The 13,029-nt window shown below is 50.4% G+C and overlaps 1 protein-coding gene across 1 annotated transcript in view; it reads left to right on the forward strand.

Annotated features, from left to right (window-relative positions):
* Window positions 1-9,025, forward strand: part of LOC144752365 (uncharacterized) — a 229,231-nt gene extending 220,206 nt beyond the window's left edge. Inside the window, exons 6-7 of the mRNA XM_078640299.1 lie at window positions 8,419-8,482; window positions 8,930-9,025. Of these exons, the coding sequence (XP_078496425.1) occupies window positions 8,419-8,482; window positions 8,930-9,025 (160 nt within the window). The remainder of the gene's footprint in view (window positions 1-8,418; window positions 8,483-8,929) is intronic.
* The last annotated feature ends 4,004 nt before the right edge of the window (window positions 9,026-13,029 follow it).

A 13,029-nucleotide genomic window follows, 5' to 3' on the forward strand; every position in this document is an offset into this window, starting at 1 on the left:
GTTTCCAAGGATATTCTCAAAAGGCGAAAGAGGGCATAGGGTGGAAAGATGAAGATCCTCACAGGACTTAGTGGGTCCCAGAGGGTGAGTGTCACAATCACTGAATTATGATGAATAGCTAAGGCACAGACTCCTAGATCAGAAAGAAATCACAGTGCAGACCGAGTATGGTGAAACATACCCGACCATACGATTAACTCCAGATCAGCTCCCTTCCCACTTCAAGGTATAAATGCCCCAGTTTTAGGGCTTAGCTGCTTATCCACACAGTAGACGATCTTGAGACCAAGGATGACAGGGATACAACCATCAAACCCTTTGCTGTACAGAAAAGATAAAACACTATTAACAGGTACAAAGGACAAATAGAGTAAAAAGATGGATTTGAAGTAAAAAATAAAACAAATTATAGCATAGCCAGGCACAAGCTAGTCTGGCAAGCAAGAACCTGAGCACACTCAAAAGCTGCTCGGCTAGTTGTTTTTAAAAGTTGTTCCCAGCTGACTCTGCCTAAATAGTCCCAGAAACCTTCTAGCTCTACCTCTTCTCTGACCTGTGTCTCCTGAGCTCCATCCCCAGTCTGTGCCTCGGGCTCCACAGGCCCGGTGTCCAGCTCTACCAGTGACCTGCTGCTGTTCTAGTTTTACAGCCCCACGCCTTGCTGGTAATATTCTTCCTCCTCTTGTGGCTAAAAATCTCAAATTCTGACATGGCTGAGATTGTCCTTTTATTTGTCACAATTCAAGATGTTCCAACAACTGGGCCAGAATTTTCCTAATCATGATGACAATCCTAAAAACATCTGTTTTGTGCTTCCAAATATCATTATAATTTGGTTAAAGACAAGTACTTTGTCCAGTTGGCTCCTTGTAATCCGAAGAAGTCTCATCCAGTTCTCATGAACCTCTTCTGAAATACTTAGAGCTGCTCCTAGACCTGTTAATCTCTCTCCAGTCTTCCGTTACTTCCCTCCTATCCATCCTCTTGGGTCTCTAGAAGCCTTGTTTCAATCCTCAAACCTCTGCCCAGGTTACTCAGTGCTCATTCTAGGAAGCAAATGCTTCTCCAAGTCCCATTGTCTTCCTTCAGTCCATCTCGTGGGTGTTGAGAAGCCTCATTCCAATCCTCAACCCTCTGCCTAGGTTATTGACCACTCATTCCAGGCACGAATGCTTCTCCAAGTCCTCAGTGAGTTCCCTTCATACCTCAGCACCCTGCTGTGTCTTCAGACGCTTCTGTGCACTCCTATAAAAAAAGTATCCAAACCCTCTTCAAAGAGATGACATAAGCACAGTACCTGGTGGTTTACTGACTAGTCTGGCTGAATTAATATTATTAGAGCTTAATGAGACATGGTACTTCTAAAGGATGTCTTCTGTTGTGTTGCTAACAATGCCATCTCCTCAAAGCCTGAACGGATACGCGACCTCTGGAACACTTAACAAAATAATTCAAGATGGCGACAGACTACACAAAGTAATTGTGCTTGTTTTGGATATGTATTCGAGAACTCTCTTTACTCGGATTATTAAACAAATATAAAGTATCGAGGTTGGTGGTCTATGCCCAGTCAAATGTTCATAAAAACAAGGTGAAAAAATATGAACTACCGCAGTCATCATAAACAATCTGATACGATGAAAGGAGAGCAAGAGAGGACCAGAGACAAACAGACGGAGAAGGAGATTGAGAGTGAGAGAGAGGGTGACAGAAGTACCAGAATAAAGACAGAAGGAGAGGGACTTAGCCACACGTATTCAGAGCGACTGTGATGGAGAGGAATACAGAAAGTGAGGATGGGGTGAGACAGAAATAGACATTAAAGGACAGAGAGAGAAATAGAGACAAGAGGAAGGGAGAACATAGTGGAAGAATAACAGAGGGGATAGTGCGGGGAGAAACAAACCGAGATAGAGAGAGTGAGAGAAGTGCAGAGAGGGATACCTAAAAGACATGGCCAAGGAGAGAGGAAGGAGAAATTGGGGAGACAGAGTGAGGGAGAAAGAGAGAGATGGAAAGGGTGGGGCAGAAGTAAAGGGAAATGAAACCGAGAGGGTGAGAGAGGGACAGAGATAAAGAGACTGGACAGGAGATGAGAGGGAGGGAGAGAAAGAAAGAGGGAGACAGAGTGACAGAGAAAGAGAAGGAGATTGACCCAGGAGAAGGAGAGTGAGGAAGATAAAGCAAGCGAGACAATGGTATCTGTAGAGCGATATCAAGAGTACGATTGAGAGAGATACAGAGACGGAGCGAATGAACAATTTTCCCTCTTGTGTGGTGCTATCCTTGAGGGGATATCTCCGTGTTACTTGATATTAAATCTGTAAGCAGGTGCGGGTCACAGCAGAGGGGTCACCTACCCAGTATTAAACAGCGACCTCATGGATTGCAGGTTCAGGACTTCCGATATTCTGTGTTACAGGGCTTCAGAGATTCCAAGGTGCAGGAAAACACAGATTCCAAGGCTCAGAACTTCAGAGATTCCAGGGTGCAGGACCACAGAGATCCAAAGAGGCAGGGCACCAGAGATTCAACGAGGCAGGACTCCAGAGATTCTAGTGTGCAGGGCTCCAGACATTCCAAGAGGCGGGCACCAGAGATTCCAAGAGGCGGGCACCAGAGATTCCAAGAGGCGGGGCACCAGAGGTTCAAAGAGGCGGGGCACCAGAGATTCCAAGAGGTGGGGCACCAGAGATTCCAAGAGGTAGGGCACCAGAGATTCCAAGAGGCAGGACCCCAGAGATTCCAAGAGGCGGGGCACCAGAGATTCCAAGAGGTAGGGCACCAGAGAGATTCCAAGAGGCAGGACCCCAGAGATTCCAAGAGGCAGGACCCCAGAGATTCCAAGAGGCGGGGCACCAGAGATTCCAAGAGGTGGGCACCAGAGATTCCAAGAGGTATGGCACCAGAGATTCCAAGAGGCAGGACCCCAGAGATTCCAAGAGGCAGGACCCCAGAGATTCCAAGAGGCAGGACCCCAGAGATTCCAAGAGGTGGGCACCAGAGATTCCAACAGGTAGGGCACCAGAGATTCCAAGAGGCAGGACCCCAGAGATTCCAAGAGGCAGGACCCCAGAGATTCCAAGAGGCAGGACCCCAGAGATTCCAAGAGGTGGGCACCAGAGATTCCAACAGGTAGGGCACCAGAGATTCCAAGAGGCAGGACCCCAGAGATTCCAAGAGGCAGGGCTCCAGACATTCCAAGAGGCGGGCACCAGAGATTCCAAGAGGCGGGCACCAGCGATTCCAAGAGGCGGGGCACCAGAGGTTCAAAGAGGCGGGGCACCAGAGATTCCAAGAGGTGGGGCACCAGAGATTCCAAGAGGTAGGGCACCAGAGATTCCAAGAGGCAGGACCCCAGAGATTCCAAGAGGCGGGGCACCAGAGATTCCAAGAGGTAGGGCACCAGAGAGATTCCAAGAGGCAGGACCCCAGAGATTCCAAGAGGCAGGACCCCAGAGATTCCAAGAGGCGGGGTACCAGAGATTCCAAGAGGTGGGCACCAGAGATTCCAAGAGGTATGGCACCAGAGATTCCAAGAGGCAGGACCCCAGAGATTCCAAGAGGCAGGACCCCAGAGATTCCAAGAGGCAGGACCCCAGAGATTCCAAGAGGCGGGCACCAGAGATTCCAACAGGTAGGGCACCAGAGATTTCAACAGGTAGGGCACCAGAGATTCCAACAGGTAGGGCACCAGAGATTCCAAGAGGCAGGACCCCAGAGATTCCAAGAGGCAGGGCACCAGAGATTCCAAGAGGTAGGGCACCAGAGATTTCAAGAGGCAGGACCCCAGAGATTCCAAGAGGCGGGGCACCAGAGATTCCAAGAGGCAGGGCACAGAGATTCCAAGAGTCAGGACCCCGAGATTCCAAGAGTCAGGACCCCAGAGATTCCAAGAGGCGGGCACCAGAGACTCCAAGAGGTAGGACCCCAGAGATTCAAGAGGCAGGGCACCAGAGATTCCAAGAGGCAGGGCACCAGAGATTCCAAGAGGCAGGACCCCAGAGATTCCAAGAGGCAGGATCCCAGAGATTCCAAGAGGCAGGATCCCAGAGATTCCAAGAGGCAGGGCCAGAGATTCCAGGAGACAGGGCACCAGAGATTCCAGGAGGCAGGGCACCAGAGATCCCGAGAGGCAGGGCACCAGAGATTCCAAGAGGCAGGACCTCAGACATTCCAAGGTGGCAGCGCACCAGAGATTCCAAGAGGCAGCACACCGGAGATTCCAAGAGGCAGGGTACCAGAGATTCCAAGAGGCAGGACCCCAGAGATTCCAAGAGGCAGGACCCCAGAGATTCCAAGAGGCGGGGCACCAGAGATTCTAGTGTGCAGGGCACCAGAGATTTCAAGAGGCAGGGCACCAGAGATTCCAAGAGGCAGGGTACCAGAGATTCCAAGAGGCGGGGCACCAGAGATTCCAAGAGGCAGGACCCCAGAGATTCCAAGAGGCGGGGCACCAGAGATTCCAAGAGGCAGGGCACCAGAGATTCCAAGAGGCAGGGCACCAGAGATTCCAAGAGGCAGGGCACCAGAGATTCTAGTGTGCAGGGCACCAGAGATTTCAAGAGGCAGGGCACCAGAGATTCCAAGAGGCAGGGTACCAGAGATTCCAAGAGGCAGGGCACCAGAGATTCCAAGAGGCGGGGCACCAGAGATTCCAAGAGGCAGGACCCCAGAGATTCCAAGAGGCGGGGCACCAGAGATTCCAAGAGGCAGGGCACCAGAGATTCCAAGAGGCGGGCACCAGAGATTCCAAGAGGCGGGCACCAGAGATTCCAAGAGGTGGGCACCAGAGATTCCAAGAGGTAGAGCACCAGAGATTCCAAGAGGCAGGACCCCAGAGATTCCAAGAGGCGGGGCACCAGAGATTCCAAGAGGTAGGGCACCAGAGATTCCAAGAGGCAGGACCCCAGAGAATCCAAGAGGCAGGACCCCAGAGAATCCAAGAGGCAGGACCCCAGAGATTCCAAGAGGCTTGGCACCAGAGATTCCAAGAGGTGGGCACCAGAGATTCCAATAGGTAGGGCACCAGAGATTCCAAGAGGCAGGACCCCAGAGATTCCAAGAAGCAGGACCCCAGAGATTCCAACAGGTAGGACCCCAGAGTTTCCAAGAGGCAGGACCCCAGAGATTCCAAGAGGCAGGACCCCAGAGATTCCAAGAGGCAGTACCCCAGAGATTCCAAGAGGTGGGCACCAGAGATTCCAAGAGGTAGGGCACCAGAGATTCCAAGAGGCAGGACCCCAGAGATTCCAAGAGGTAGGGCACCAGAGATTCCAAGAGGTAGGGCACCAAGATTCCAAGAGGCAGGACCCCAGAGATTCCAAGAGGCGGGGCACCAGAGATTCCAAGAGGCGGGGCACAGAGATTCCAAGAGGCAGGACCCCAGAGATTCCAAGAGGCGGCCACCAGAGACTCCAAGAGGTAGGACCCCAGAGATTCCAAGAGGCAGGGCACCAGAGATTCCAAGAGGCAGGACCCCAGAGATTCCAAGAGGCAGGACCCCAGAGATTCCAAGAGGCAGGACCCCAGAGATTCCAAGAGGCAGAACCCCAGAGATTCCGAGAGGCAGGGCCAGAGATTCCAGGAGGCAGGGCACCAGAGATTCCAAGAGGCAGGACCCCAGAGATTCCAAGAGGCAGGACCCCAGAGATTCCAAGAGGCGGGGCACCAGAGATTCTAGTGTGCAGGGCACCAGAGATTTCAAGAGGCAGGGCACCAGAGATTCCAAGAGGCGGGGTACCAAAGATTCCAAGAGGCAGGGCACCAGAGATTCCAAGAGGCGGGGCACCAGAGATTCCAAGAGGCAGGACCCCAGAGATTCCAAGAGGCAGGACCCCAGAGATTCCAAGAGGCAGGGCACCAGAGATTCCAAGAGGCAGGGCACCAGAGATTCCAAGAGGTGGGCACCAGAGATTCCAAGAGGTAGAGCACCAGAGATTCCAAGAGGCAGGACCCCAGAGATTCCAAGAGGCGGGGCACCAGAGATTCCAAGAGGTAGGGCACCAGAGATTCCAAGAGGCAGGACCCCAGAGATTCCAAGAGGCAGGACCCCAGAGATTCCAAGAGGCGGGGCACCAGAGATTCCAAGAGGTGGGCACCAGAGATTCCAATAGGTAGGGCACCAGAGATTCCAAGAGGCAGGACCCCAGAGATTCCAAGAAGCAGGACACCAGGGATTCCAAGAGGTAGGACCCCAGAGTTTCCAAGAGGCAGGACCCCAGAGATTCCAAGAGGCAGGACCCCAGAGATTCCAAGAGGCGGGCACCAGAGATTCCAAGAGGTAGGGCACCAGAGATTCCAAGAGGCAGGACCCCAGAGATTCCAAGAGGTAGGGCACCAGAGATTCCAAGAGGTAGGGCACCAAGATTCCAAGAGGCAGGACCCCAGAGATTCCAAGAGGCGGGGCACCAGAGATTCCAAGAGGCGGGGCACAGAGATTCCAAGAGGCAGGACCCCAGAGATTCCAAGAGGCGGCCACCAGAGACTCCAAGAGGTAGGACCCCAGAGATTCCAAGAGGCAGGGCACCAGAGATTCCAAGAGGCAGGGCACCAGAGATCCCAAGAGGCAGGACCCCATAGATTCCAAGAGGCGGGGCACCAGAGATCCCAAGAGGCAGGACCCCAGAGATTCCAAGAGGTAGGGCACCAGAGATTCCAAGAGGTAGGGCACCAGAGATTCCAAGAGGCGGGCACCAGAGACTCCAAGAGGCAGGGCACTAGAGATCCCAAGAGGCAGGGCACCAGAGATTCCAGGAGACAGGGCACCAGAGATTCCAAGAGGCAGGACCCCAGAGATTCCAAGAGGCGGGGCACCAGAGATTCCAAGAGGCGGGGCACAGAGATTCCAAGAGGCAGGACCCCAGAGATTCCAAGAGGCGGCCACCAGAGACTCCAAGAGGTAGGACCCCAGAGATTCCAAGAGGCAGGGCACCAGAGATTCCAAGAGGCAGGGCACCAGAGATCCCAAGAGGCAGGACCCCAGAGATTCCAAGAGGCGGGGCACCAGAGATTCCAAGAGGCGGGGCACCAGAGACTCCAAGAGGTAGGACCCCAGAGATTCCAAGAGGCAGGGCACCAGAGATTCCAAGAGGCAGGGCACCAGAGATCCCAAGAGGCAGGACCCCAGAGATTCCAAGAGGCGGGGCACCAGAGATTCCAAGAGGCGGGGCACCAGAGACTCCAAGAGGTAGGACCCCAGAGATTCCAAGAGGCAGGGCACCAGAGATTCCAAGAGGCAGGGCACCAGAGATCCCAAGAGGTAGGACCCCAGAGATTCCAAGAGGCAGGGCACCAGAGATTCCAAGAGGCGGGGCACCAGAGACTCCAAGAGGTAGGACCCCAGAGATTCCAAGAGGCAGGGCACCAGAGATTCCAAGAGGCAGGGCCCCAGAGATTCCAGGAGACAGGGCACCAGAGATTCCAAGAGGCAGGGCACCAGAGATCCCAAGAGACAGGACCCCAGAGATTCCATGAGGCAGGGCACCAGAGATTCCAAGAGGCAGGGCACCAGAGATTCCAAGAGGCAGGACCCCAGAGATTCCAAGAGGCAGGACCCCAGAGATTCCAAGAGGCGGGGCACCAGAGATTCCAAGAGGCGGGGCCCCAGAGATTCCAAGAGGCAGGACCCCAGAGATTCCAAGAGGCAGGACCCCAGAGACTCCAAGAGGCAGGACCCCAGAGACTCCAAGATGCAGGACTCAGGAGATTCCCAAGTGCTGGAATCTAGTGATTAATTACAAGACACGCAACTAAAGACATTATAGAATTCTGCTAGTATACTCCCCAGTGGAGTGACCTGTCTTTTCATCTTTCCTTTTCTCTCATCTGCCGTAAGCACTGGGCATAGTTCGGGAAGCCGTCCAGTGCGCTTAGGCAGCCTTCCATCTAATTCAGACTAGTATGTTTGTACTGAAGGACATTGCCACCTCATACTCCAAGAGTCGGCTGTGTTTCATGGCGTATTGAGCATTGTGGATAACACCCTGTATGTCCTTATCCAGGGCCACGTAAGGGGCATTGGACTGTTCATGTGGCAATAACTGAATTGACCAGTTGGAATCAAGCGTTGCCGAACAGTCTTTTTCCCCATTGACAGGCTTTATTGGCTACTAATCTATGTCCCTTCATCATTGCAAGCAGCGTGGCCCTGGTGTGTTTTGTGTTCTGTGATTTTAGTGGAGGTTTACACCTGTTATCCTCACCCAGCCACTGCTCGGCAGGTTGCACCTGGGTTGCCATGGATCACTGGAGCTTTGATTGTTGTGTATCAATAGTAAAACACTTTGCACTGCTCCACAGGAGCGCCTGTGATCACAGGATTCTAGTTCTAATAACAGGCTGTATGTGGTGTTCCTCATGTTATTCTATAAACACTGTTTGTTCTGTAAAACCAACATGGTGTATGTGCTGTTTCAGGTGCTATAATGTGATGCCTCAGAGCCCGGAGGTGGTGAAGAGTTATAAAGGTGAATACAATTGGGTTTATTATGCATGTTTGATACTGTTTTTGAAATTGGTATACTTTAGCTATATGCTTGATAAAGTGTGCACTCATGCCAAAACAGCTAAAAACATCTAACTATACACACAGCCCAAAAATAACATTAATCGGTTCAACTCGAGACAGCAGAAGCAAAATAACTTGGAAGGTATTTTTGTGATGACAATATACACTAGTTCTCAAATCATAGGCCAATTTATTGGCTTGTATCTCTACCTTTGAACTTTCCCAGAAGTTTTAAAGACTTTTTGGGATTGCATGCCTTTGAAATGTAGTGTTTTTTTCAATATTGAACATTTCTGCAGTTGATAGATCTACTGACCTGGTTCCCATTTGATTCGTGCTTCCCTCCTTGGATCTTACAAAATTCTACTGCAGTAATTGTGCTCTTGGAAATACTGATACTATGGACACTGGTAATTTCAGGCACCACAATTACTGCAGTATTCGGAGATGTTCCCCATGAAAGAGAAAATTAACTCAGAAATGTTTGTTTCTGATGGAATTATCACAGACGCCTGATTGTTGTCAGGAAGCCACTATATTCAGGAGCAAGCTAGGCACAGCTTGGTTTTATTGCGGCACGTATTAATATGTATGTATATGGCATTTCTATATCGCAAACATAGCTAAAAGGCAGTGTAGCCTCATCCTTAGCTCCCTTCAGTCTGCCACCAGAAGGAACCTTGAGATGTAACTTCTGCCCCCCCCCCCACAATCTATTGGTGTTCTGACCTGCCCATCCACCACCTTCTCAGCACCTCTGTCACCTAATTTAAATAAAGTGCATTTTCCAGCTAGGTGAATGGACACCATCATGTCTAAATAAGTGTGGGTGCTCATAAACGATGGCTACATGCCTCACTACTGCTGCCCCCTGCGCCTTACAAAATCCCCACACCTCTCTGTTCACCTCCTGCTATACCTAATTGATAGCTGCCGGTTTTATTGCCCCCCTCCAAACTGTCTTGGGCCACAACTACATTCACATTACCAATGTATTTTTCCATGACTCCTTCACTGTCGCTAAATACATTTTTACTATTTTAATCAATTCCAGCCCTGTGGACCGGACCAAATAATGTTCTGGTAAGTGCTGCATCAATGCATCCTGGTGTGGACATCTTTCCAGCAGTTCCCATGGAGACTGCATCAATTGACCCACCCGGATGCCGCCTATTCAAACCCAGCGACCCACCCCGTCATCCACACCCAGATCGAGACTTCATTTTTTCCAGTTCCCATCAGCTCCCCCCTCCCGCCAATCAAAGAACGGCTTCAGTCTCATCTGCCCTTTGTGGTCTCGCGTAACCCCACATACAGTCAATCGTCTGCCATCCCAACCTTCTGATCTTATGCTCTCGTAAGCCCCTCTTAAACCCTCTTTGGCTGCCTCTATCGTGAAGCAGTGTGATCCGAATTCCTCACTATTTAATCCCACTGTTGGAAAATGGCCCTCTCTGAAGGGTCACCCCAAACGTTTTGCCTTCCTCCTTCCTCCACTTTTTCTGACCATCTTTTTGTTGAACTTAGGACTCTGAGCGCCCAATCACTGCTGACCAGTGCTAAAGTGCACGTGCTTATCCCCTAAATATGGTAACATTGGTGTGTACACATTGGTATATTTAATTTATTTATTTATAAAGTTTTGTATAGCGCAAACAAGACCCAAGAGGGTATCGGAGCGCTTCACAATTGAGGTAGGTAAGATAACAAAGTGTGACAAGGGCAAACATTACAAATAGGTTCAAGACAAAAGCATGACAACAAAATGATACAGAACATTTGAGAACAAGACCGGACAGTTCCAATGACAGAGGGGAAAGGCAATGTCCACAGTACCAGTAGTAGCCTGCCAATCCTATGAAACACTGGATTACACAAAAGTAAAGGATAGCGATCAAGCGACGGGAGAGAGACATTCCATAAATAGCATACAGAGTTGTGGAGTGGCCTGTTCACACTGTTAAAACCAGAAATGTAACTGTGAACTTGAGTCATATCACAGAAAAGAGCAGTATTGAGGCAGCTGAACCAGGACTTTATGGCAGGAATTTCAGCATTAGGATTTTTTTCACTTCTTTTTTGAAGGAAGCGGTGGATGGGATTCGACTAACCTCTGGTGGAAGGGAATTCCAAATCTTCGAGGCCATGCCCGAGAATGCTCTGTTACTCGTTTTCTTTTTGTGGAAGAGTTGAGGTTTCAGTAGAAGTGAGTTTGCACTTCTAGGTGGATGTCCACCCCCTCATAATTAAAGTTTGTGAGCCAGATAGAAGTCTTGAAGTGCAGTGCTTTGTAAGTCAGGCAAGTAATCTTTAGTTGTATTCTAGCTTCATAAGGTAACCAATTTAGGGATTTTAAGGCTAGGGAAATGTTCTCATTTCTTTTTGTACCAGTAATCAATCTGGCTGCGGCATTAATGGAAGTAGCTCTGTCACTCTTTATCATCTAATGCAGTGTACTGACTAGAACAGTATACCTTCTAGTTGCTCTGTTACATTTAATACAGTGTACTGACTAGTACTGTATACCTTCTTGTAGTTCTGTTACTATGAACTGTCTAATACAGTGTACTAACTAGTACAGTAGTAGTTCGAGAAGGTCTGCCACTCCGTACCATCTATTTCAGTGTACTGACTACTACAGTAGACCTTCCTGTAGCGCTGTCACCCTGTACCATCTAAAGTAGTGTACTGACTACTATTATATACCTTCTAGTAGCTCTGTCACTGTGTGCCATCTAATGCAATGTGCTGTCTAGTAAAGTATACCTTTCGGTAGCATTGTCAATCTGTACTATGTAGTACAGCGTACTAGCTCTTCTGCTAAGTATCATCTAATACAGTGTACTGACTAATACAGTACATCTTGTAGTAGCGCTGTCACTCTCTTAATCTAATGCAGTGTTCGAGGCATGTGGGCTGCTGAATTCATATCTGTGCATAGATCGCCGCCTAGTGTTGGGTCCGGATGATTGCACATTGTTGTCCTGGAAGAGTCTTCGCAGTATCACGAGATAGGTGGCTCCTCCCCTGGACTACAGTGCGCATGGGCATCCTCTCCATCTTCAGATTGTTTTTTTCAGCCATTGGGTTCGGATGTTACTATCTTAGCTCAAGTTAGGAAAATTTTCTACAAAGCCAAAAGGCTTTCGATAGCGTCGGTATCGTTTCGTTCGGTATCGGTGCCTTTCTTTCTAGAGGACATCGAGGACTCAACAGGTTTTCTTTCCATACTTGACCCGATCTTCGATCTCAAATGGAAAGGAGTCCATTCAAGAGGTGTCCCCTTTGCAACGCAAAATACCAGCACATCGATGTCCACCCGGTGTGCAACAAGTGCCTGTCCCCAGACCACAACGAGGCCAACTGTATGGCCTGTGCCCGGTTCAGGTAGAAGAAAACTCTCAAGATTCGATGCGCGACTCGATTGGAGTCAAAGAAGTCAGCGCCTGTTCCAGAAAACATCTTCGGGACTGAAGACGAAGAGGTCGTTGATCTGGAGGATCAGGAACACCGCTCCGATCCGGCTTCGGGCCATGACTCTGAGTATGACGCCGAAGACGAGGAGGTGCAGGACGAAGACGAAAACGTCGTCGATGAGGTAGGAGACGACGTGGAGGCCCTTAGGGCCTTAGAAGATAGCTCGGGCGAAGAGCTAGGCCAAACCGGCTATACGGGGGCCGAAGATGACGCACTCAATAAGGCTCAGGTCGAGGGATCGCCACTAGGCCTTACCCAAGATCTACAATCTCGTTCTACAGCCCCGCATAAAGGCCCGGCTTCGAACATTACTAAAGAGCCTTCGGTTTCGAAACCGCCATCGGTCGATACAAAGAAATCGAAACCGACAGCATCTTTACCGAAACCGAAAGTGCAAGTGACTCTAGTCAGCTCCAAGGCCTCAAACCCCTCGGAGCCGAAGAAAAAGAAAATGGCCGTTAAGGCCGGAAAGCTCAAGAAGGTCATCGAGCCGATGGTTGGGGCACCGAAGACCAAGGTCAAGGCCGTCGAACCACCAAAGCCGGCGCCGAAGGGAGTCGATTCGCACAAAAGGCTTGAACCGAAAGACGGGGTCGATCCTCGGTCGAGGCCTACGGACAAGTCGAAGACTGGCTCCAAGGACCCTGTCGAGTCGACGCGCCCCAGTCCGTTCATAGCCAAAGAAGTGTCGGAGTCGCTCCAACGCATCAAGGAAAAGGCTACATCAGTCGGACTGAAGAAGGCCCCGACGCCAAAGGTGGTCGGACAAGTTCAGACGGCGTCGACACCTATCAAATTCGGGTTACCACCCTCGGTGCGTCCAAAGATGTTTGAGCCGAAACAGTCTATCGGTGCCAATAAACATGTGTCGACGGGAATGGAGGCTGCAGAAGAGCCTGAAGACCAGGAGCCAAGACAATTGGCACTGGTAGACTGTCCATACACAAAAGAAAATTAATGCCAGAAACTCCCATGGAATCATACAAGATTCCCTTGAAGAAGAAGAGAGTTTCTACAACTTCTCCAGCTCTTGTGGAACCCCT

Source organism: Lissotriton helveticus, chromosome 5_1, assembly GCF_964261635.1.
Source record: "Lissotriton helveticus chromosome 5_1, aLisHel1.1, whole genome shotgun sequence".
Classification (NCBI taxonomy): domain Eukaryota; kingdom Metazoa; phylum Chordata; class Amphibia; order Caudata; family Salamandridae; genus Lissotriton; species Lissotriton helveticus.